Raw genomic sequence first — 22,354 nt, forward strand, 5'->3', positions numbered from 1 at the left:
CTCTACCCTCTTTACTCTGTCAGCCCTGGTTTCATTACTTGCCTCCTTTACCAGGTAGTAATGTTTCCTCTGGCTGAGTTGACAGTGCTTACACTATTGTAATGACAGGCAGTGAGATTTTTAAAGTGAAGGTTAAAAGCTCTTCCTTTACCACATGCACTGAACTCTACAAACTTTTTAATATTGAGAGTCATGATGTCGGAGTTACCTTGAGGTGATTGCTTAGTCGTTTGGAAATTTTATGTTGAGAGCAGTGAAGAAATCAATTGGGAGAGCTAGAACACGCAGTAATCCTTAGAGTGACATGTGAGGAAGCCTGGAGGGTGGGTGAATTATGGTACAGACATCGCCAGTTAGATAGGTTTTGCATATTTCATGAGATAAAAGTACTGTTATTCCCTTGGCTTTATACCAATGTCATTAAGTATCTACTCAAGCAGAGGTTCTTTGTGATAACTCTTTACTGTGATGTGGTTCTTTTCAATAATGTGCAGTTTGTCGAGTATATTTAATCCTTCACCCAGGAATAAAACTGATTAGTTTATCATTGCAAATTGCCACATACTTAGAGTGAATTTTGGAAAAGCTGTCTATATCCAGTCAAATAACTGGACACTATTGGAATGTAGAAACTGGATAATTTTACGTGCAATTTTGCACTTGGTGGTGGAGAATATTATGGATGTTTTCAATAATATCAGGGCAATTGAATGCATATTTCATTGAAGAAATGAAAAAAAAGGAGTAATTTTCTGAATGGAAGAGCTGCAAATACTGTTTATCACACTTCCAGGAAATACCAAAGCGCTGCACTGTGGTGGATAGTCACTATTATGCAGGCAAACACAATATTTTTCTTTTTAAAATTTGTCCATCCACCATGAAGCCAACCTCCCCTAACCTCACCAATTTGTGAGTACTGTATTGTAAAATCACCACTTTACACCAAGAATAATTAACCAAAACACCATTTGCAAAATAACTGGGAAAAAAAATTGAAGAGTGAAAGTTTTTGATATTACAGTGAGAGTCTCTTGATCAAGTAGGCAGCTGTCCAGTGCAACCACTATCACAAACAAACTAGGCGAACTGCAAATAATTGCTTTTTTTTTGTGATCGTACTTTGTGTAGTATGTTATTGTTCATTAGTTTTGTATGAAACAGTTAGTCTGTTTTGTGTGACATGCTGAGATTTGTGGTAAGGCTGTTAGTTTGGTTCATGATAAACTTTGTGTGTAACAATGCTTGCCTTACAGCTCCTAATGCAGATGAACATGTTAATAATAATACAAGGGAGATGTACTAAACATTTCATTTTTGAAATTAATAGTTGTCACAATTCAGAAACTAATAAGTAATAATTATTGGCCAAAAAATTATCCCATATAACATGTTTTTATCTGCTAGATGAGTGCATTTTATTAAAACCTGATTGCATTTAGCAACCAGTTACTTTGTCAGTACACATCTGGATATTAGATCTGGGTCACCTGTGCCTTTGATGTGCATACACATGGAGAGTGCTGGATATGTCCAATGCCATCAAATTAGGTACAGTGATAAATTGACATACCTTAATGAAATTCTCCCATACATAAAAGGTGCATACAATGTTTCCTTCAATGTTGGTTGGATACTGCCAGGCCATTGGGTTCCTGCTAACTTTTTCTCTTCTGCTAACCATTTTCTTTCTCTGCTGGATGGCCCAGAAATCTCTCCCAGAATACTTTCCCTCCCCCATCCTCATCCCATCCTCTACCTGCCCCACAAAGATCTCCCACCTGGCCCACTTTTAGTCTTCCCCACCAGTCATCGTTCCCCACTTCCCCACACCAAGTCTGGAGCCAACCTGGTTCATCCACGATCGCCACTGTCTGTAATTGCAGAGTAAAGGCCTTTGTGCACCTATGCATGCTTGAGACCCATCCTACTGTGCACAGTCTGTGGGTTTTGTGCATGGCATATTATTCGACCCTTGGCTCCTTGCCCAGGACTGGTGCAGGCCCCACTGTCTTGTCCCTCTTCAACAGAGGCTTCCACACTTCAAAGAATATCTGGATGACTTCTGCTTTATTCAGTTAACATCATCACATTATTATGTTGCTTGTGGCAAATTGAGACTATTTCTCATCATTAAACGTAATGGGATTAGAGGACAAAGAATAATTTAATGTACTTCAGTCCTTTTATTAAAATCATACATTGTGGAAATCTTATTTTTAAGTATAAATTCCTGTATCAATATTTGTAATGGAAACACTGTAAATTTGTCACACATTAATTACACCTTCCCACCAGTAGTGGTGTTGCCACACATATCATCAGCAACGAGGGAGTATAATTAAAGTCTGACAAGCTTACATAAGTAGTTTTTGTCAAAGTACAGGAATTTATATTGGAAAAGTTTCAAATGCTAATAGCACTTGTGTATTGGAATCAAGACAATGTAATTTTTATGTACATAAAGCATAAACAGATTTATCGGGGAATAATTCATATCAAGCAGCAGTGTAAATTGGATGGTGTGTATCCTCTTCTTGTTATACCCTGCCCGATATTAACTTGCATTGAAGTTGAGTTGAATGAAGGTTGGCTTGTGTCTTTCTCCTCAGTTTCTGTGATCACCCGGGTTGAAGTTGTACTCTATGTAATTCTGTTCTGTTTTAAAGTTATGATACTTCTTCGATTTAAAACTATTATTGCTAAATAATAAAATCCACAGCATTTTAGGAGGGAGGGATTTGAGGCCCAGGATTAGTGGTTATTGGCAACACAAAATCCCTTGCAGTTGACCTTGAGCAAAGCTCCTCCAAAACATCAGGTGATTACAGTAGCAAGAGCATCCCCTTTCCAACTTGTACTATCAAAAGTAAATTTTATAACATAAGAAAACTTCTCATGGTTTTGAAATACTCCTGTCAGAAATAATAATATGCATAAAACTACCTTTGTATGGCAGAGTGCCCGACTAAAACACTGTTAGATTTTATGTCATCAAATGAAAGATTTTATTGCAGGACTACCATGTAAGTATGTGGAATTCACATCAGTTTAGATGTGCTAAGAGCAACTTTGGGATTTCCAAGTTAAAATACAGTTGCATGGAAATCCCAAAGTTGTGCTCTGTTTTGGGAGAACTGACAATAAACTCCTGTAGTTTTAATCTCATTGCTCCGTATTTCTGGACCAGTGTCCTCAGCACACGAGTTTTGGTCTTGTGCAGTCTGGGAATTGGAAGAAGCTAAAGACACTGCACCATCTAGACACAGATGATGTTTTATTAGAGTGCAGGCTAAATCCACAGGCAGTTTCTTTTGTTCATGTTGAAATAAAATTTATGGTGCTTACAAGAAGTCTACATAGATACAAGTCAGCGAATATATTACTAGTCAATATCCAATAAGATTAAAATAGCAAGACAAAATCCTGTATGGTCTTCATAAGAGAATAATTAAAAAATAAAGGAATGCAATGGATCAAAATGTGCAGATTACATTTTAAAGTTATAAGTTTTGTAGAGCATTTTGATTTGATGTTTTTATTGTTACGTACCAGCAACAGTAGAAACACAAAGAGCCATGTATAAGTGTTAGAATCTATTTATTAATAACTACTTGTAATAATAAGAGAAATAAAAATGTTAGATTTTAAACATTGACCCCAAAAATAAACTCGAAGTGTGTGTGTGGCAAATTCCCAAACCCCAAGTCTAGGAATAGTTCTCAAAGTTCAATTCAGCAAGTCATAAGGTAGAACGATGAGCAAAGCCTTCTGAAAACCACAGTAGGTTGTAGAGAGAATGTAGAGAGAAAATTTATGAAATCCACAAGTTCCACGATGGAACCCATATGTCACCTCAATCACCGATGATCTCCATTGCTTTGTTCTGAAGTATCTGCCACACCGGGGGCACTCGATTCATGGCCGCCCACAGATATACCTGCTTTCCAGTACAGGTTAACAACAAAGTTGACTCTACAGATTGCTCCAAAAATCCATACGTGGATTATATAGTGACAGTCACAGCTATTGTTCTTCATCCATAGATACAGAGACTGTCTCTGTCTCTCTCTGTGTCTGTGTGTGTGTGTGTCTCTCTCTCTCTCTCTGTTTGTCTCTGTCTGTCTCTCTCTCTCTCTCCCTCTCTCTCTCTATCTCTCTCTCTCTCTCTCTGTGTCTCTCTCTCTGTCTGTCTCTCTCTCCATCTCTCTCTTTCTCTCTCTCTCCCTCTCTGTGTGCAACAGCCAGTACGCTCCAGTTATAGTCTTTTTTTTCACTTGCAGCAGTCAGATAACACCACACACACACACACACACACACACACACACACACACACACACACACACACACACACACACACACACACACACACACACACACTACTACACTACTGTCCAGGTGCCTTAAAGGGACATTCACCAAGTTGCAACCTGGCTGCTAACATTATTTATAGTTACAAGCAAAATCTTGGGTCATGTGTAAGAGTAGTATTGGTTGGAATATTGAAGCTTCCATGGAGTTCAGTTGATGAGAAGGAAGATGCTAAGATTTAAGTACAGATGAGAAGATAGACAATGGAAAATCTTAACAACAGATAGTAGGGTTCATTAGTCAAAAGGTGCATGTGCTGGTATAAGCATTTTAATACATTATAGATGCAGATGTTGCAACTTGAAGGTGATTTAAGTTTTAACCTTACAAACATTTGTTTTTACATTAAGGTCCCTTTACATTAAATATAAATACATGACTAGCTTTCCTTACAGCCAGCAAAATAACTCAAAATTCACAATTATAAATTGGTGATTTTATTATTAACATTAGCTTCCCAGTATTGAGTTATTCTTTCAATAAGAATTAATGAAAATCAGAAAAAAATTATTGAGGTGTAAAATAACCTCTCAAGCATGGCAATTTCCAATTATTGGTAAATCTTGGAATAAATCTATTTACCACAAGATCATTTGTACCAGTTGGTAAATAAAGGCTATCTCCATGTTTCTGCAGAAGACCCTGAGGCTACCACCTAACTAATCCAATGCATATGAATTATCCTTTTCTGCAGATCCTCGATCTGCATAGAGACTCTCAGAGAACACCTGTAATTGGATAATGATCAGTCTTATTAATCTCATTATGTAAATCGTGCAGTCACATTGAATCAATAATGTCTATATACATATACATTTACATTTAAGAATGCTTACATCATAAGGATCATGACCCAGAATTTCCTGGATGCAGCAAGCTACCTCGACTCAACACATTCCCACCAGTTAGGCCATATTTACGCTGTGCTGATCTTTAAGCTGCAGTTTGTGCACCAAGCTGGTTTTGACCTGGTTGTTGAAATCCTGTGGGATCCTCCCAGATTTAGGTGGTAAGCTCCATGCACACAAGTGCTAAACTGGCTCTCAGGCTGAACTGCCTGTCAAAAACATCAGTGTTTATTTGAACAGTTATTAAAATTAATTACACTATTCCAAATTATATTTAATTGCTTTAAGTAATTTTTAAATTGACAATAATGAGGACCCTACCAGGAAGTTGAAGACAGATGCATTTGCAAAAATATAGGGCCATATGTCTTGCATGAAAGAGCCTCTGTAAGAAAATGGGAGTTGAAATTTCTGTGGCCTCTTTTATTAGGATCAATATCAATTCATTTGCTTATCAGGAACAATTTCTTTACTTGATCTCTGCATAAATTCAATATTTGCTAAATAATTGGATTTTGTACTTATAGAGGATGTCATCTGCATGCAGCATTCTATTACTGTGGTAAATTGTGTAGCTCTCCAATGAGTCAATTATCTTTGGCTAAACCAAGTTTGTTATTTGAATTTTATATTTGAAGCCAGTTGAACTTACAACCTCCATGAATCTTCGTCCCCTTGTTTGTCACCTGAACATTCCATGATCTCCTGGTCACCTTCCCATCATCCAACCTCTGTAAATTTTGGCTCATTCAAAATTCCACTGCCTGAATCCTGTCTTAAACCAGTGCTTTCTCAAGCATTGAGCTGTTACTAATTGATATTCATGATTCCAAAATAAAAATGCTCATCTGTCCTTAAATCCCTCGTCTTTGCCTCCACCATCTCTACAATAACCCTCAGCTCTTTAGTTCTCTGATTCATCCTCTCCACTCCTAAAAAAATTACCTTTGCCTGCATATGGTTTAAGCTTTGAAACAACCTCCCTAAAACCTTCCCTGCCTCTTAACTTCCTTAAGCTACCTCTTTGACCAAGTATTCTGTCACATCTTCTTTCATTGGATGTCGTCCTTTGTCCAATTTGCAATGCTTTGCCACATTAATTCTACCACACAAGCCCAAATATTTCTTACGAATCAAGTTTACTTATACATATGGGCATATTCAGGATTTTAATTTGCTGGCTTTTGGTAGGGCACATGTGTGTATCCTTACTCTCAATGGATGAACGCGTATGCACACCTTCATAATCACCCAGTTTATTGGCGGGGTGGGTTGGTTATTGGATGGTGTTTGTTCCCTGCTTGTCTCCCATCCTGAACTTGTGCACGCACCTCCTTCATGAAAACCTTTCAAAACTTTTTCTATGATGTCATTAAACTAGCATAATATAAAACTTTGTGAAAGAATTCACAAAGTTAACATGTCAGAGCAGCAAAAGGCCTTTTTTATTATTTACTAAAAACACTTCCTTTGAAATTGAGACAGGAAATTCCTTTATTGCTGTTTTAAGTGTTATCTGAGAATCAAAGTATATCAAATATATATACTTTGATATATATTGAGATCAAATATTTTTTTTAAAAAATTCAACAAAAACATGTTCCCAGAACAGAGCCTTGCCAGAGTATCATTCCAGTTGAATGTATGATTGTAACATTATCATAATCTTCTATCCCACATACCCAGCAAGTGAAACTCCCTCCTACAAAATAATAAAGCATAGATCATGAAATCTACTCTTGTGTATCATCACTCTTTATTACCCAAGACATATGACAGAATTAGGCATTGTTTATTTCAAGAATAAGTTGCTTCCTGCCAAGGCAATGTTCATAGCTAGTTAGTTCACTTTTAATTTGTGAACATGATTGATAGTTCATTTTCCAATTATTCAAAGAATCCTCAGGGCCTCTATTCACCATTATTTCATTTCTACCCACCCTTCCTTCCACATCCTGTCCAATCCCACCACTACTCCCTGGCCTATATTGCTGTTTCAGCATTGCTGTGTGTTTTACTCCAGACTTTCTGTCGTCTATACAGTTTCTTAATAAGAATATATCTGATTGGCTCTCTGAAGAGCTAAAAGCTTTCCACTTATTTTCCTGTGACAAAAATTGAAAATTTGGAACATGACAGTTTTCAGATACCAATGCTTCTTTCATTTATGTGAGTACTTCACTGGATTCGGTTTTCAATTTCTTGCAAGGTCAGAGTTTGATATCTGCAATTTTTTCATCTTGATTTCCTTTCTCATTCAAGCCTCCTTACATACAGATAGTTACTGTGGCCCCCTTTTCAGTTGTTTTGGAATGAACAGTTGAAAAATTGTGGGCAAAATGCACAGAATTTGCAACAAATTTTTCCACTGTGCAAAGCTGCCCATTGGGACATGATCTGTAAAATTATCCACCATGTGCCACCTTGTCATTGTTTTTCCTGTGTTCTTGTGATCTTCTGTCCATAAACACTTTTGTTTTAGAATCAGTTGCTGCAATTTCAAAGGAGGTTGTTGGAGAAAATTATCCGTTGTACTATATTACTGAGTGATCACCAGAAGTAAGTTGCTGAAATTTATAATTTTTCTTCAATGAGACTTGAAAATTTGGCCACTGAAACAAAAATTAGTGAGGTGATATATTTACAGTACATTTTAGAATCACTCAGCAGTAAGGTTACCAGTCCTGGTTCTTTTTTGTTACTCTACACGGTGTGCAGACCAAAATGTCAACAGAAAAACAGCAGTTAGGGGCAGAAAGGAAAAAAATAAACAAATTGAAATCGAGGGGGGTGCCACCACATTTGTGGAGACGGGATAAAATTTACCTGAAATTGTTAAATTCAGTATTAAGACCTCAGAGCTGTAACTTGCACAGACGAAAATAAGTTGCTTATCCTTGAGCTTTAGTCGGGGATTGTAGGAGCAACATAGGAGATTGAAGTCAGTGTGGGAGACGGATGGAGAATTAAAGAGAAAACTTTGGTCTGCAATCCTATCACAGACATTCCCTCTGCTTGCTCCTCTCCTCCCCTGCATTCCGCACCACCACCCCCCCCCCCCCCCCAGCAAGTCAAAACATGCTTGCTTTTCTCAGTTTTCCTGTTCTGTTGAACCCTTCATTCTGCTTCTATCTACGTGGATGCTGCTTGACCTGTTAAATATTTCGAGCATTTTTTTGTTTTTGTTTTTGTTTCTAGGTTACCAGTATCTGCAGTCTTTTGGTCTGATTACTGAATAAATTGTAGACTACTTCAAACTAGTTTTTCCCTATTTAACATTTTATACAGACTATTGATTTTCCTACTACTGAAAACTGATTTATTTATAAATAAATTTTGGCAATAATTTAGCCTGTACAAAGCACTGTGATTCTACTTTGGTTTTTTGGCAGTCTGCATGGAAGGAGATCACCTGTGGTGACTGATCACAGGAATGGATGATACTCGTGCTTAGCATAAAATGATGCTGCCTTTAGTAGCTGTGACAGTAATAATGGATACAGTTTGCAATCAGAATAGAATCGCATCACCTGTAACACTTCAGAGCAGCTATCATTGATAGTTCCTGCAGAGTTTCATTCTGTATACAGCTGCTATCTCACTGCACTCTACTTGAAAGCGTACTGTTATCTCTGAAAATGCAGCATCCAGTCCCATCGCAGGACTTGATAATGTAATCTGAGTTGATACTTTGTTGGATGTTACAGACTCCCTGATGTTGATTGAAGATAAGTGCGAAGTTAAGGGCTACGGTGTCCCAGCCCTTAATGAAAATTATGTTGTTTGCTGAAGTTTTTGAATCTTGGTGCAGAACTTTGATGCACTGCATTTCCGTTTCTTTCCACAAACTGTGATTGTACCTGAGGGCAATGGGTAGGGGTGTGGAGGAGGGGGCATGGCACGGGTAGCCTGACACTGAGGAATGGGTGTGGCAGGTGTCATGATGTTTGGGGTGGCGTTAGAGCTGGAGCTTGTGGAGCTGGGGTTGGGGTGTTTGGAGATCAGTTGGTGGTAGGAAGGGTGGTGTAGTGTGGTGAGAGGTGGCAGGGAAATCTGAATGATGCATGGTAAGTAACTCAGTCATTTGACAGAGATCCCAGTCTAGCACTGTGCCAATTCTGGGAAAACATGGTCCATGTTCCCCTGCAGTGATCCAAAAGAGGCATTGCATGTGGAATAACAATCACCGAGGCTCATTGGAATGCTGGGAAGTTAACTGGAAATGGTCATCATCACATCTCGCTCCAGAGAAAAATTATTTATCAGTTGTATAACTCTGAAAGAAACAGAACGTCCAGGTAAAAGCCAAGTCTGAATAGTGGGCTGAAGGTTGACAAAAGCACAATTAATAGGATCCTTAACTACTTCCATGTTTGTTGGATGTTGACTTTCAGAAGAGATTGTTGGGCTCAGCTAAATTGGACTTTGGAGCTGCCAGGGTTGCAGACTTTACCCTTATGGTTCGGTGATAATGGCTGTATTTTTTATCGGTGCAATCCTGTGAGACCTCTAGTATCCGAGACGGGAGGAGAGGGTCAAAAGTAATGGCTTCTTTGCTGGAGGCAGGGGAAAGGGTGGGGGGGGGGTTGGTGGTAACAACTCTGGACAGAAAAGCTTAACCCCCAGTAGGCCCAGACTGGCCATTTGGCCAAAGATCCTGGTGTACTTATGGACTGGAGGACCAATCTTTGTGGGGTGGGGGGATTAAATGAAACACCAAATGCACTCAGTGTCAAAATAAACAACACTCCAATTACTCCATGCTTTTTTTTATTCTTTTATTTGCTCTGATTTCCATGTGTTATTTAATGCATTGCTGCCTTGCTGAATCACACAAATCCTTGTCTTTTAACGAGACTTATCTGTGATTTCCACTTGAAAAGCCTTGTTCATTACCTGATGATACAAGAACCTAGGTAAATCTATACCAGCCAGCAAGGAACGCACTACCACAAAAGTAGACAATAAACTGTCCAATGGATAAAAAGGGAGAGCTGTGAAAATCAGGGGGAAAAAAACAAAAGACTCAGTAGACCAATGCTGCAAAATGTGTGAAAATAATGCTTAATGGGTGAAGCAACAGCTGTGGAAAGAGGAACTGAGTTAATGTTTCAGGCCTTCATCAGAACTGGGAAATAGAGAAAAGACGTTGGTTTTCTAGTAGCAGTGATGATGGGGAGAACAAAAGGAATACCCCTGAGAGGGTGAGACCAAATGAGGTAATGCAGCATTTAGAGTCAGATTATGCTTCTTGGTGTTATGTGTGGCTAATAGCAGTGGTGTGGGATGTGTTCTTTCCTATCTGTGGAACACACCTCTTCTCATTTATGTAGTATGTCCTGCTGTGTGCTGCTGGCTACAGGGTGACAAGGACAAACTTCCTTTGGATAAGATCATATCTCTTGGTCATGAGATTTTCTGACCACCACCTGATGAAAAGATTAAAAAAAAACATCATGATGGTTCCATTTGTACAGGTTACCCTGGTGCTGATTGTGTTTGTGTTGTGTGAATTTTTAAGATTTATTTTTAAAAAACTGATGGTTATGTCATATTCTAGTTATGCTGGTTACTTAGATATAGTTCAATTCTGATTTTTCTCCAACTTAAGGAAATAATACTGTATTTCATGGATCAAAGGGGAGATCTGGAGTCTTTAATAATCATATCACATCATTTGCTGATTGTAATAATTATAATAGATAACAGAAAATTGAATGATTTCTGCTTTTTTGACAAAGAGGGTTACATTTGCTGGAAAATGATTGTTCAGTAGCATTCAGTAATCTGGCTCTATTATTAAAGTTTCTCACATCACTGTAGGATATAATTGGAGTCAGTAAGATGATTGTCTTTATACCCTGAAAGAGTTTGGTGGGTTCCACACGGTGCAGACTTCATTGGTGTGGGCTGAGGTCCAGATGACCAGTCTTCATGTGTACTGATAACCTTTTTTGCTGGTTATGCTGGGGAAAGAAACTGTGAACTTTCAAGAGTGGAATATTTGAACATCCTAAAGGCGTATGTTATTAACATTTTTCAAATATAAAACTGGTGAAAGGACATACAGAAACACACAAAGTAGGAGCAGGAGTAGGCCTCAAGCCTGCCCCACCATTCAATGAGATCATGGCTGATCTACACTGCCCTCAACTCCTCTTCTGTGGCAGTTCCTCATTGTCCTAAAGTCTTTCAAAAATTTATCTACCTCCATCTTAAGTACATCTAATCACCTAGCCTCCATACACTTTGGGCTGTAGAATTCTAGAGATTCACCAACCTCTGCAAAAAGAAATTTTCTATGCATCTCCATTTTAAATGGTTGACCCCTTATCTTGTAACTATGTGCACTCGTTCAAGACTCTCCCACTCATGAAAACGTCCCATCGTCTATGCCGTCTTGCCCTTTCAGGACCTTGTAAGTTTCAATAAGGTCACTCCTCATTCTTCTAAATTCCAAAGAATACAGACCCAAACTGTTTAGCCTCTCTTTATAGGATAAAAATGTCATCTCAGGAGTTAGCCTGGTGAATTTTCTTTGGACTTTCTCCAATGCTCCTATATCCTCACTTAGGGGACGAAAACTGTGCACAGCACTCCAGGTGTGGCCTCACCATTACCCTGTACAACTGTAACAGTACTTCCTCATTTCTTAGCTTCAACTCTCTTGCAAGAAAGACCAATAGACCATTTGCTTTTCTAAGCATTTGCTACACCTGTCTGCTAACTTTTTGTGATCCATGCACAAAACACCTATATTTCTTTGCAGTCTTTCTCCATTTCGATAATGTTTGCCTTGTATTCCTCTTACCAAAGTGCATAAACTCAACACTTTCCCACATTAAATTCCATTTGCCAACTTTTTGCCCAATCACTCAATCTATCTCGCTGATACGTCAAAATACCTTTATCATAACATGCCCTTCTGCATATTTTTGTGTCATCAACAAACTTGGATACTTGACATTTTTTTCTCTCTTCCAGGTCTTTGATATAATTTGTAAATAAGCTTTGGGTGAATGGCTCCATATATTCATCTTCCAGCATGTTAAGGAATCATATAAAGAAAAGCAAAACAAATAAAAAAAAACAAAGCATACACTTTGCAAGAACACCACTTTAATTCTCTATTGAGAAAATGTGTTTTTTGCTCTTTCTTTTGTCCTGCGTATCAGAATTTAAAAGATACACATTTGAACATTTAAATGTGGAGCTTCAGCTGACAAATTTTCTTAAATATCATCGGATAATTTTGAAATCACAATGGATGGAAAAAAGAGAAATTTCTGATCTAACTTGGCAAATTATAATTGTACATTCTTGGATGTTCTCCAAGTGTTTAGATGTTATTGTCCTGGAAATTAGAAAACTTTTTGGAGTTGTCTTCCCTTAAGCTGACAGAATGATACATCAGCCAGAGTTTTCAAATATTTTCAAATTGCTGTCATATTGGAAGGTGGTGGTGCTGCATGCTAGAGCAGAATAGCGGGGTTTAAACCTTTTCATGTGGTGGGCAGATATGAAGCTGCTTGCTTAACCATGGACTGATGTATTTGATTTTTATGTCCCTGTATACATAAACCTGCAACACCCAATGGTCTTACAGATGTAATAAGAAGTTAAGATGTTGGCATCAGTCCCTAGGGCCTGATGGGATATATCCCAGGTTATTGAGAGAGGCAAGAAATGGGATTGCTGGGGCCTTGACCAAGATCTTTGCACTCTCTCTAGCCACAGGCGAGGTCCCGGAGGACTGGCAAGTAGCTAATGTTGTTCCATTATTCAAGAAGGGAAACAGGGATAATCCTGCTGCTAACTATGGACTGGTGAGTCTCACATCAGTGGTAGGGAAGTTGCTGGATAGCATACTTAGGGGTAGGATTTATGAGCATTTGGAAAACCATGGCCTAATTAGGGGCAGTTAGCATGACTTTGTGCGGGGCAAGTCGTGTCTTGCTAACTTGATTGAGTTTTTTGATGAGGTGATGAAGGTGATTGATGAAGGTAGAGCTGTGAATGTTGTGTGCATGGATTTTAGTAAGGCGTTTGACACGGTCCCTCATGGGAAGGTCATCCAGAAGATTAAGATGCATGAGATCCAAGGTGAATTGGCCGTTTGGATTCAGAACTGGCTTGCCCTTAGAAGACAGAGGGTAGTGTCGATGGGACTTACTCTAGCTGGAGGTCTGTGACTTGTGGTGTTCCTCAGCAATCCCTACTGGGACCTCTGCTGTTTGTTATGTATATAAATGACCTGGATGAAAATGTAGATGGGTAGGTTAGTAAATTTGCAGATGGTACGAAGATTGGTGGTGTTGTGGACAGCATAGAAGACTGACAAAGGATATAGCAGGATATAGATCAGTTGCAGATATGGGTGGAGAAATGGCAGATGGAGTTCAACCCGGCCAAATATGAAGTGTTGCACCTTGGGAGATCAAATGTAAAGGACAGTACACTGTTAGTGGCAAGACCCTTAACAGTGTAGATGAGCAGAGGGATCTTGGGGTCCAAGTTTATAGCTCCCTGAAAGTGGCTACACAGGTTGATAGGGTGATAAAGAAGGCATATGGCATGCTTGCCTTTATTAGTCGAGGAATTGAGTTCAAGAGTCAGGACGTTATGCTGAAGCTTTGTAAAACTTTAGTTAGGCCACATCTGAAGTATTACGTTCAGTTCTGGTCACCCCATTATAGGAAGGATGTCGAGGCTTTGGAGAGGGTGCAGAAGACGTTTATCAAGATGCTGCCCGGATTAGAGGGCATGTGCTATGAAGATAGGCTGGACAAACTTGGGTTGTTTTCTCTGGAGAGGTGGAGGCTGAGGGGAGAGCTGATGGAGGTTTATAAGATTATGAGAGGCATAGATAGAGTGACAGCCAGTATCTTTTCCCCAGGGTTGAAATGTCTAATACCAGAAGACATGCATTGATGGTGAGAGGGGGAAAGTTCAAAGGAGATATGCAGGGCAAGTTTTTTACACAGAGAGTGGTGGGTGCCTGCAATGTGCTGCCTGGGATGGTGGTGGAGGCAAATATGATAGGGTCGTTCAAGTTGCTCTTAGATAGGCACATGGATGTGAGGGAAATGGAGGGATATGGACATTGTGTAGGCAGAAGGGATTAGTTTAGTTGGGCATTTACTAATTAATGTAATTCCTAATGTAATTGGTTCGGCACAACATTGTGGGCTGAAGGGCCTGTTCCTGTGCTGTACTGTTCTATGTTCCAATTTCAACTCCTTTTGCATTTGGTTATCATGATGTGTCTTTTTTCTACTTTCGTGAAACCAAATCTAGATTGGGTGACTGCTTTGTGGAACACCCTCATTCACACTGCAGGGTGACCCCAAGCTTCCAGTTGCCAGTCAATTTAATTATAAATTCCACTCTTGCTCTGAGGTGTCTCTCTTTGGCCTAAAACCATTCAAAAGAAATTCAAAATATGCTCAAAGAGCAGCATGTGATCTTGGAACATTGCATATTACAGCCTCAGAATTTGACAATTGCAGGTAACCGCCCTTTCCATTTTGTATCAGAAGTGGTTGGTTGTTTTGTTTTTCTCTCTTTTTCATTTTCCTGTTTTGTTGTCATTTATCTCTTTCTCTTTACATCTCCTCCGGAGAGAGGATATGCAGTTATGTCAACCAGCAGCACAGCCACCATTTGCATCATTCAGTCTCTTGTACTGCACCCTATAGTGGCCTTCCCCTTTCTTCCCTCCAGCCTCTCCACCCTTTTTTTTGCAACTCCAAACATGTTTAGTATCTTTTCTCAGTTCTGATGAAAGGTCCACAGGTGCTGTCTAACTCGCTAATATTTCCAGTGTTTTCTATTTGCCGGCACCTGCACTATTTTGCTTTTCAGTTAGTGGTAAATAGATTTTGATTCATTGTTTAAGTAAGTTTTCTTTTCAATCAATTATTTTTTTCCTTAAAGTTCTTGTTGATCCATTATGCAGCTCATGCTGATTGCAGCCACTTAGCTTACTCTAGGTTCTGTTCATGCTTTTTATCCCTCACTTCCGTACCTTTAGTTAACCAAGGTGAATCTGCTGAATGTATTAGAGTGTTTTGCACAACTGCCACTTCAGAGCACAAGATGATTGCCTTTATTAGTAGATGCTAGTGGGCAGCCCAGTGAAGCAACTCATGGAGTTGCTGCCTTATAGCGGCTGCGACCCTGGTTCAGTCCTGACCTCTAGTGCTGTCTGTATGGAGTTTGCATGTTCTCTTTGTTGCATAAAACCTAGAACACAGAACATAGAACAGTACAGCTCAGGCACAGACCCTTCGGCACATGATGTCTATGCTGACCATGATGCCAATCTGAAGTAATCACATCTGCCTGCACGTGATCTATATCCCTGTCTTTTCATGTGCCTGTCTAAATGCTTCTTAAATGTTGTTCTTGTATCTGCTTCCACCTCCCCTGGCAGCACGTTCTAGTCACCTACCACTCTCTGTGTGGGTGGGTGGGGGGGGGGGGGCGGAATAAAAAACTTTCCTCATAAATCTCCTTCCAACTTTCCCCCTCTGAGCTTAAACCTATCCCCTTCAGTATTTGAAATTTCCACCCTGAGAAACGGACTCCGACTATCTCCCCTATCTATAACTCTTATAATCTGACAACCTGCCAGCAGATCTCCTCTTAGCCTCTGACACTCCAGAGAAAACAATCCGAGTTTGTCCAACCTCTCCTTGTAGCTAATACTCGCAACATCATGGTGAACCTCTTCTGCACCCTCTCCAAAGCCTCCACATCCTTACTATAATGTGACGACCAGAACTCCCAAAGTACTTCAGATGTGGCTTAACCAAAGCTTTATGCAATTGCAACATGACTTTCCATCTTTTGTACTGAATGCCCTGACCGATGAAGGCACATGCTGTTTGCCTTCTTTACAAACCTATCTACTCATGTTGTCACTTCCATGGAGCTATGGACTTGCACTCCAAGATCTCTCTGAACATCACTACTCCCAAGGGTCCTGCCATTTACTGTATATATTTGACCTCCCAAAATGCAACACCTCACACTTGCCCAGATTAAATTCCATCTACTATTTCTCTGTCCATGTTTCCAACTGATCAATATCCTACTGTATCTTTTGACAACCTTCCTCAATATCCACAACTCTGCCAATTTTTGTGTCATCTGCAGACTGACTAATCAGCCCACATTATTTATTTATATCCCAGTGGAACACCACTGGTAACAAACCTTCAGTCAGAATAACACCCTTTCACTGTAAGTTACTCCAGGTTGTGTAGGTGAGTGGTAGAATCTGGAGTGAACTGACAGGAATATAGGGAGAATAGGTGAAATTAGTGGGGGAATGGGATTGGTCCGTGAACCAGAATAGACTTGATCGGCTGATTAGTCTCCTTCAATGTGAGAAGGAACAATGAAAGTTGCCACCTATCATTATAAACCACAAAACTATAAAGCTTCATTCTTGTATGATGCTTATCTGCTCCTCATATAATCTGCACCATTATTATATGAAGAAGAGCACGTTGAGGTAAGCTCCATTGGGCCAATCAAGGGTACCATGTCATGAGGCCACATTAAGTTATCCAGTCTGCTATATGGAGCCTGGACTCAGAGTGCAGTCAGCGCTGTTGATGCTAATTGTAATTAAGTAAAACTTTGGTTATCCATTGTCTGATTCAGCTATTCAGAATTCCTGATGGTTTGGCATCTGGATCACCTATCATGTTTGGCACATTCCCTTTCAGCTCACTGGGGCTTGAGTTTCACACTCCCTTTTTGCTCACCAGAGCCCAGGTTCCTGCATTCCCTTTCAGCTCACTGGGGCCCGCATTCCTGGCCTCTCTTTAAACATTGGATTCACTGGAAAATTTATTATGATGCTGTGTAACTTTTTAAAAAAAAAGTGAATAAAAAATTCGTTGGGGGATTAATAGGAAATAAAGTTCAAAGGCCCAGAAAATCTGCCGGTTGGGCATTACGAAAAGTCCTGTGAGTTCCAGATTATTGGAATTTTACGGCAGTGAGTCAGTAGCCATGAGCACCAACAAGGACATTTCCATTGTAGCCCTACTGTGTAGCAAAGGGACTAGGCAGGGACAAACATTAGGGAAAGTGGAAGAATCTAATAGCATGATAGGAATGTCAAGGCAGATGTTTTATCCATCTTGGTAGTGATAGCTTCCAAAATTTCACTGGGGTATTGTTCCATAACTATTCTGTTCCCGTTCTCATCTTTGAGGCATCTTTGATGTAGCATTGAGGGTATGAGTGTGAAATTCCTAAGTTAAACCAAAAGGTATTTTCAAGGCATGTTTTCAGTTTTTTAGCTTTCTAACTATATGGCTGAATCAAACTCAACTGCTTGTTGTGAGATAAAATTATCCCCTGTATCTCATTCTCCATAAGTAATAATTTCACAGCTTGCAGTTACCAAATCTCACCCGCCATTCTCATATAAAGAAGTGGCATTTGGAATTTCCCAATCCAATGTAGAGACGTTCAGAAAATAATTTCTATGGCATCAACAATTCCTTCATCTATTTCTTTTAACACAGGTCAGAAAGCACTAGAAGACTTGTTTATTTTAAGCATTTTTATTTCTTTTATTATCATTTTCCAAAAGAAAGCCTTTATTCAATTCTCTAATCTTTTCCTTTGATTTATTTCTCAGTCCATTTCTATTCTGGTATTTTGTCTCTTTCTCTATGGAGAATAATGACACTGTACTTAACCTTTTCCTTTGTATCCATGATGATCTCATCCTCGTCTGTCTCCAATAGATCCATACTTCCCATTGCCAATCATTTGCTCTTTATATAGTTCATAAAAAAAAGTTGTATTTAGCATTGATATACCTTGTAATATATTTTTTCATATTCTTGCATCTTTTGTTACTTTCTTTGTATACCTTTATTGTTCTTTTTATAGCTCTCCCTATTGCTGGATTTCCACTTTTCATTGCATTTGTGTAAGTTTTTCTTTTAGCTTGATATTTTATCATCAAGTCATGTAGCTTCACTTAAACATCACGCTGTATTAGACAATTTCTAGGCCTTAGTACTATACTGCTATAAAACCTTACAGAACACATTTATTAACCGAAACATATGCATGAGTGAAGAATGATATTTAGAGTTTACTTAATGAGCTACTTGTATTAGCAACTTGTACGTATCAATACTTGTGTGATTTGCTTATGTACTTACACGTTACAAATGTTTTTAACAGCCGACAAGAACTGATATAGCAATTAGATTTAACCTGGTTGATAAACTGGTTCATTTGAGTCGGAAATTTGTAATCATTTCCAATTTATGATAACATTGTTTAAGATCAATGAGAGCATAAAATCTATCTAAATGAAAATTCATTCATCTTAATGCACGGCATGCACCTTTGAAATTTATGATCAATTTTTTTGAACCAGCTCCAAGATCCACCACTGATCCAGTTGCTGTAGGTTGGGCAGTAGCCCATTTGATGGTAGATTAATCATTCGCATGTCTTGTAACCACTGATGTGTCCTGCCAAGCTGATCAGTGGGAGCATATGCATGACTCAATTGGTTTCAGTGCATTGTAACTTCATTAATAATTGAGTAAATTGAGTTACAAAACAGCTTATAAATAAGAAACATTTGTTTTTCTATGGTTACCTTATACAGTTTAATTTGGTATATATAGAATTTTTGCCAGTTTTGAATGCTAAAACTAGAGCATTCTTCTTTGCATTCATACACATTGTAATTGAAATAATTAACAAACTTATGGAATTGGCTCATCTTTTTCTTCTAGGTGCTAAATCCAAAGAAGAAAGCAAAAAAGAAAAAATACATAAATTCTGGAACAGTAAGTACTGGTGTTTTTCATGGATTTATAAGATGATTCAATTATCTTTGTTGGAGTTGACTGAAGCTACTTCAGGATGACTATTTTAACGTGCACTTTACTTCTGTTTTGAATAATATGATTTTATATTTGCCTCTTTTAGTTTAAAGTATTTTTGCTGTAGGTACAGTATATTGATGCAGTTTGTGAGTTAATGCATGAGTGTGCATTTGACAAAATAATTTCTAATTTGGATTGAATTTATTTTTTAATTTGGTATCTTGCATTATTTTATCTTCTTCATTCTTGCTTGGTTTCTGCAGTGGAACACTTTTAACACTAAATTTGATTTGTTGAATATCATGACATTCATGACAATCTTTGCGAAATCAAATCATCTTAAATTCTGATACACGGACCATAATTTTAAGACTGGTTATTTTAATAACAAATTCCTTTATAACCTCATTATCAGCAAATTACTTTGTAAAATAAAGCATTGTAAAAGAAATTCATTTAGTTTCGCAGTAACAAAACAAAATTGTGTGTTGCAGTACCCAGGGCTTACCTAAAATGCTTATTTCAAGGAAATTAATAATATGTTTTTATGTCTGGAGATTATTTGAAAGGGAACCTTACTGCTTAAGGCACCAAAAGGGTAAAGTTCAAATTTTGAATTCATGATGAAGAACCTTCATGAGGAACTAAGGATGATTTTTCAACCATTAAATACATAAGTCAGAAATGAGGTGGTGTCCATACATATTTTTCAATCTGTGCTTTTGGGAGGCAGGTTAGTTAATGGAAATTGACAAACATTTGATTCACCCCTCAATGGTAATCACAAATTTCTGGAAATTAACACTTTTTCCTTTCATGGCTGATTTAAATTCTGTTCCTTGTAAGGTTTGCATATATATAACATTATATGTGTCCACCTAAAAAGCATAATTTTATATATTAAACATAATTTGCCTAAAACAACCACATTACAGCAGGACCCTTAACAGTGTTGATGTACCAGGAGATCTTGGAGTCTGGGTCCATAGCTCTCAGAAAGTGGCCACACAAGTCGATAGGATGGTAAAGGTGGCATATGGGCATGCTTGCCTTTATTAGTTGAGGCATTGAGTTCAAGAGTCAGAAAGTTAAGTTGCAGCTTTAAAAAACTCTGGTTAGGCCACATCTGGAATATAGTATTGAGTTCTGGTCACCCAATTTATAAGAAGGATGTGGAGGCTATGGAGAGAGTGCAGAGAGGTTTACCAGGATGCTGCCTGAATTAGATGGTTTGTGGTAGTATTGTTTTCTCTGGAGTGGTGGAAGCTGAGGGGAGATAATTTATAAAATTATCAGAAGCATAGATGGAGTAGACAGCTGGTATCTTTTTCCCAGGGTAGAAATGCTTAATACTTGAGGGCATGCATTAAGGTGAGAGGGGGAAATTTCAAAGGAGATGCAGGGCAGGCTTTTTACACAGAGAGTGGTGGGTGCCTGGAATGCAGTACCAGAGGTGGTGGTGGAGGTGATATGATAGAGGCTCTCAGAAAGGCACATGAATATATGGAGGGATAGGGATCATGTGCAAGCAGAAGGGATTAGGTGTCATTAGCTTAATTAGTTCGGCACAGCATCGTGGGCAAGAAGAGCCTGATCCTGTGCTATATTGTTCTATGTTCTATCCCCGTGTAACTATTTCTGTTAGCAGTAATTGAGTTCCAAGCAAATTCCACTGCAGCCACAAAATCGTTTTGCCAATCCTTAAAGACAGGAGAAAGATTTTGTTTTGTACCGTAATTTCCTGTGATTTACCCAAACAGAAATTTTCTGGAAGTCCGGGTAAATAATGTATGCTGGGTTCTATTATCCATTGAATTAGAAACTTGTATAATCAGTCAAGTTAGAAAAACAAGATCTTCTTTTCCAGCAGGCGTTTTGAGCTCTCTGATGACACCTTTTGTTATATATAGCATCTCTAATGATGCCTTTGAGCATCTTAGTTCCCACTGATCTCAGGCTAATTGATCTATCATTAACCAACTCTGCAGTATCCCCATTTTTTAAAAAAATAACTACCTTAGCAACTTCGAGACTGCTAACAGTGCATTAGGGTAACTTCTCATGTGTCAGGGCGACATGTTAAACCTATCTGTATCAGGAATTAGAACCAATTTTGTGATTGGTTCAAATAAGGAACTTAATGGATTTTCTGAACTATGGATTGGGGAAGGCGTCAAATTGTTGCCATTCAAACCAAATGTTATTGATTTATTTTATGAAAATGTTTCCAAGGTATGGCATAGCAGATTCCCTCTAATTTGATTTCTGATATAGTTAAAAGAGATGTCATGCAAAAAGTACAGAAAATGCCAAAATCAATACACCGACACAAAAAACACATCCTTTAAAATTAGAAGTCCCTTCAAAAAGTCACTTCACTGCAGAAAGCTAAGCTTCTGATGACCTGTGTTGAATTTTCTTGGACTCATGGAGTTTGATATTTAAATTAGGCTTTTACTGCTGTTGATTTACAGCTCCTGTGGATAAATTATGTGTGTGAGAGTGAGAAATACATCATTGAAATTGCCGTTTTCACCCAGCTTGCAAGAAACATATTTACCCAGAGTGTGTTACAACAGCCCTTGTCAAATGATAACCAAGAAGTCAGCATGCAAAATAACAATAGTGAGGTTATGATCAATTGGGGAAAGGGGAAAACAATCAGATGTATTTGAAGTCCAAGGTATTTAAATCAGAATTGAGGTAAATGTGTTTCATGTAGTGAAGGTTATTTCTGTGTCACTGAGTTGGGAATGGTGTGCCTGGCTGGAAGGATATGTTTTGATGCTGAACCATTAGTTAACCAGACTGACTAATGTTAAGTAACTACCTGATCAATTTCTTTAATAGTGAGGAGACATCCTTGGTGATGTGCTGTCCAGCTGGATGTTCAGCAAGGACTACAAATCCAGCAGGGGAAGGAAAGGAATTCACGAACATTTGTTGCCTTATAAATCAGAAGAATAAACAAATAACATACTTGAAAGTTAATCAAATACTAAAATAATCCACCATGTGAGCAGGCCGAAATGATGTTTTCCCTGAATTTAGCAGTTTTGAACAGAGATAAATAACTTCTACCTTGGGGTGTTTTTCTGGAGTCTTAAGAGAATAATTGGAAACTAAAGTCTGAAGGGAATTATTTTAGAATAATTATGCATGTGAAGCTCAATCTCTTTCAATCTCAGTGGCTACATTCTCATTTTCAGCTCATCAAACGCATACATTTCTGTAAATTTACTATCTTGAACCAAA

General features: G+C 38.5%; 1 protein-coding gene across 1 annotated transcript in view; it reads left to right on the forward strand.

Moving 5' to 3' along the window:
* Positions 1-22,354, forward strand: part of LOC127580303 (copine-8-like) — a 249,658-nt gene that overhangs the window by 175,991 nt on the left and 51,313 nt on the right. Inside the window, 1 exon segment of the mRNA XM_052033590.1 lies at positions 19,007-19,060. Within this exon segment, the coding sequence (XP_051889550.1) occupies positions 19,007-19,060 (54 nt within the window).

Source organism: Pristis pectinata, chromosome 19, assembly GCF_009764475.1.
Source record: "Pristis pectinata isolate sPriPec2 chromosome 19, sPriPec2.1.pri, whole genome shotgun sequence".
In the NCBI taxonomy this organism is placed as follows: domain Eukaryota; kingdom Metazoa; phylum Chordata; class Chondrichthyes; order Rhinopristiformes; family Pristidae; genus Pristis; species Pristis pectinata.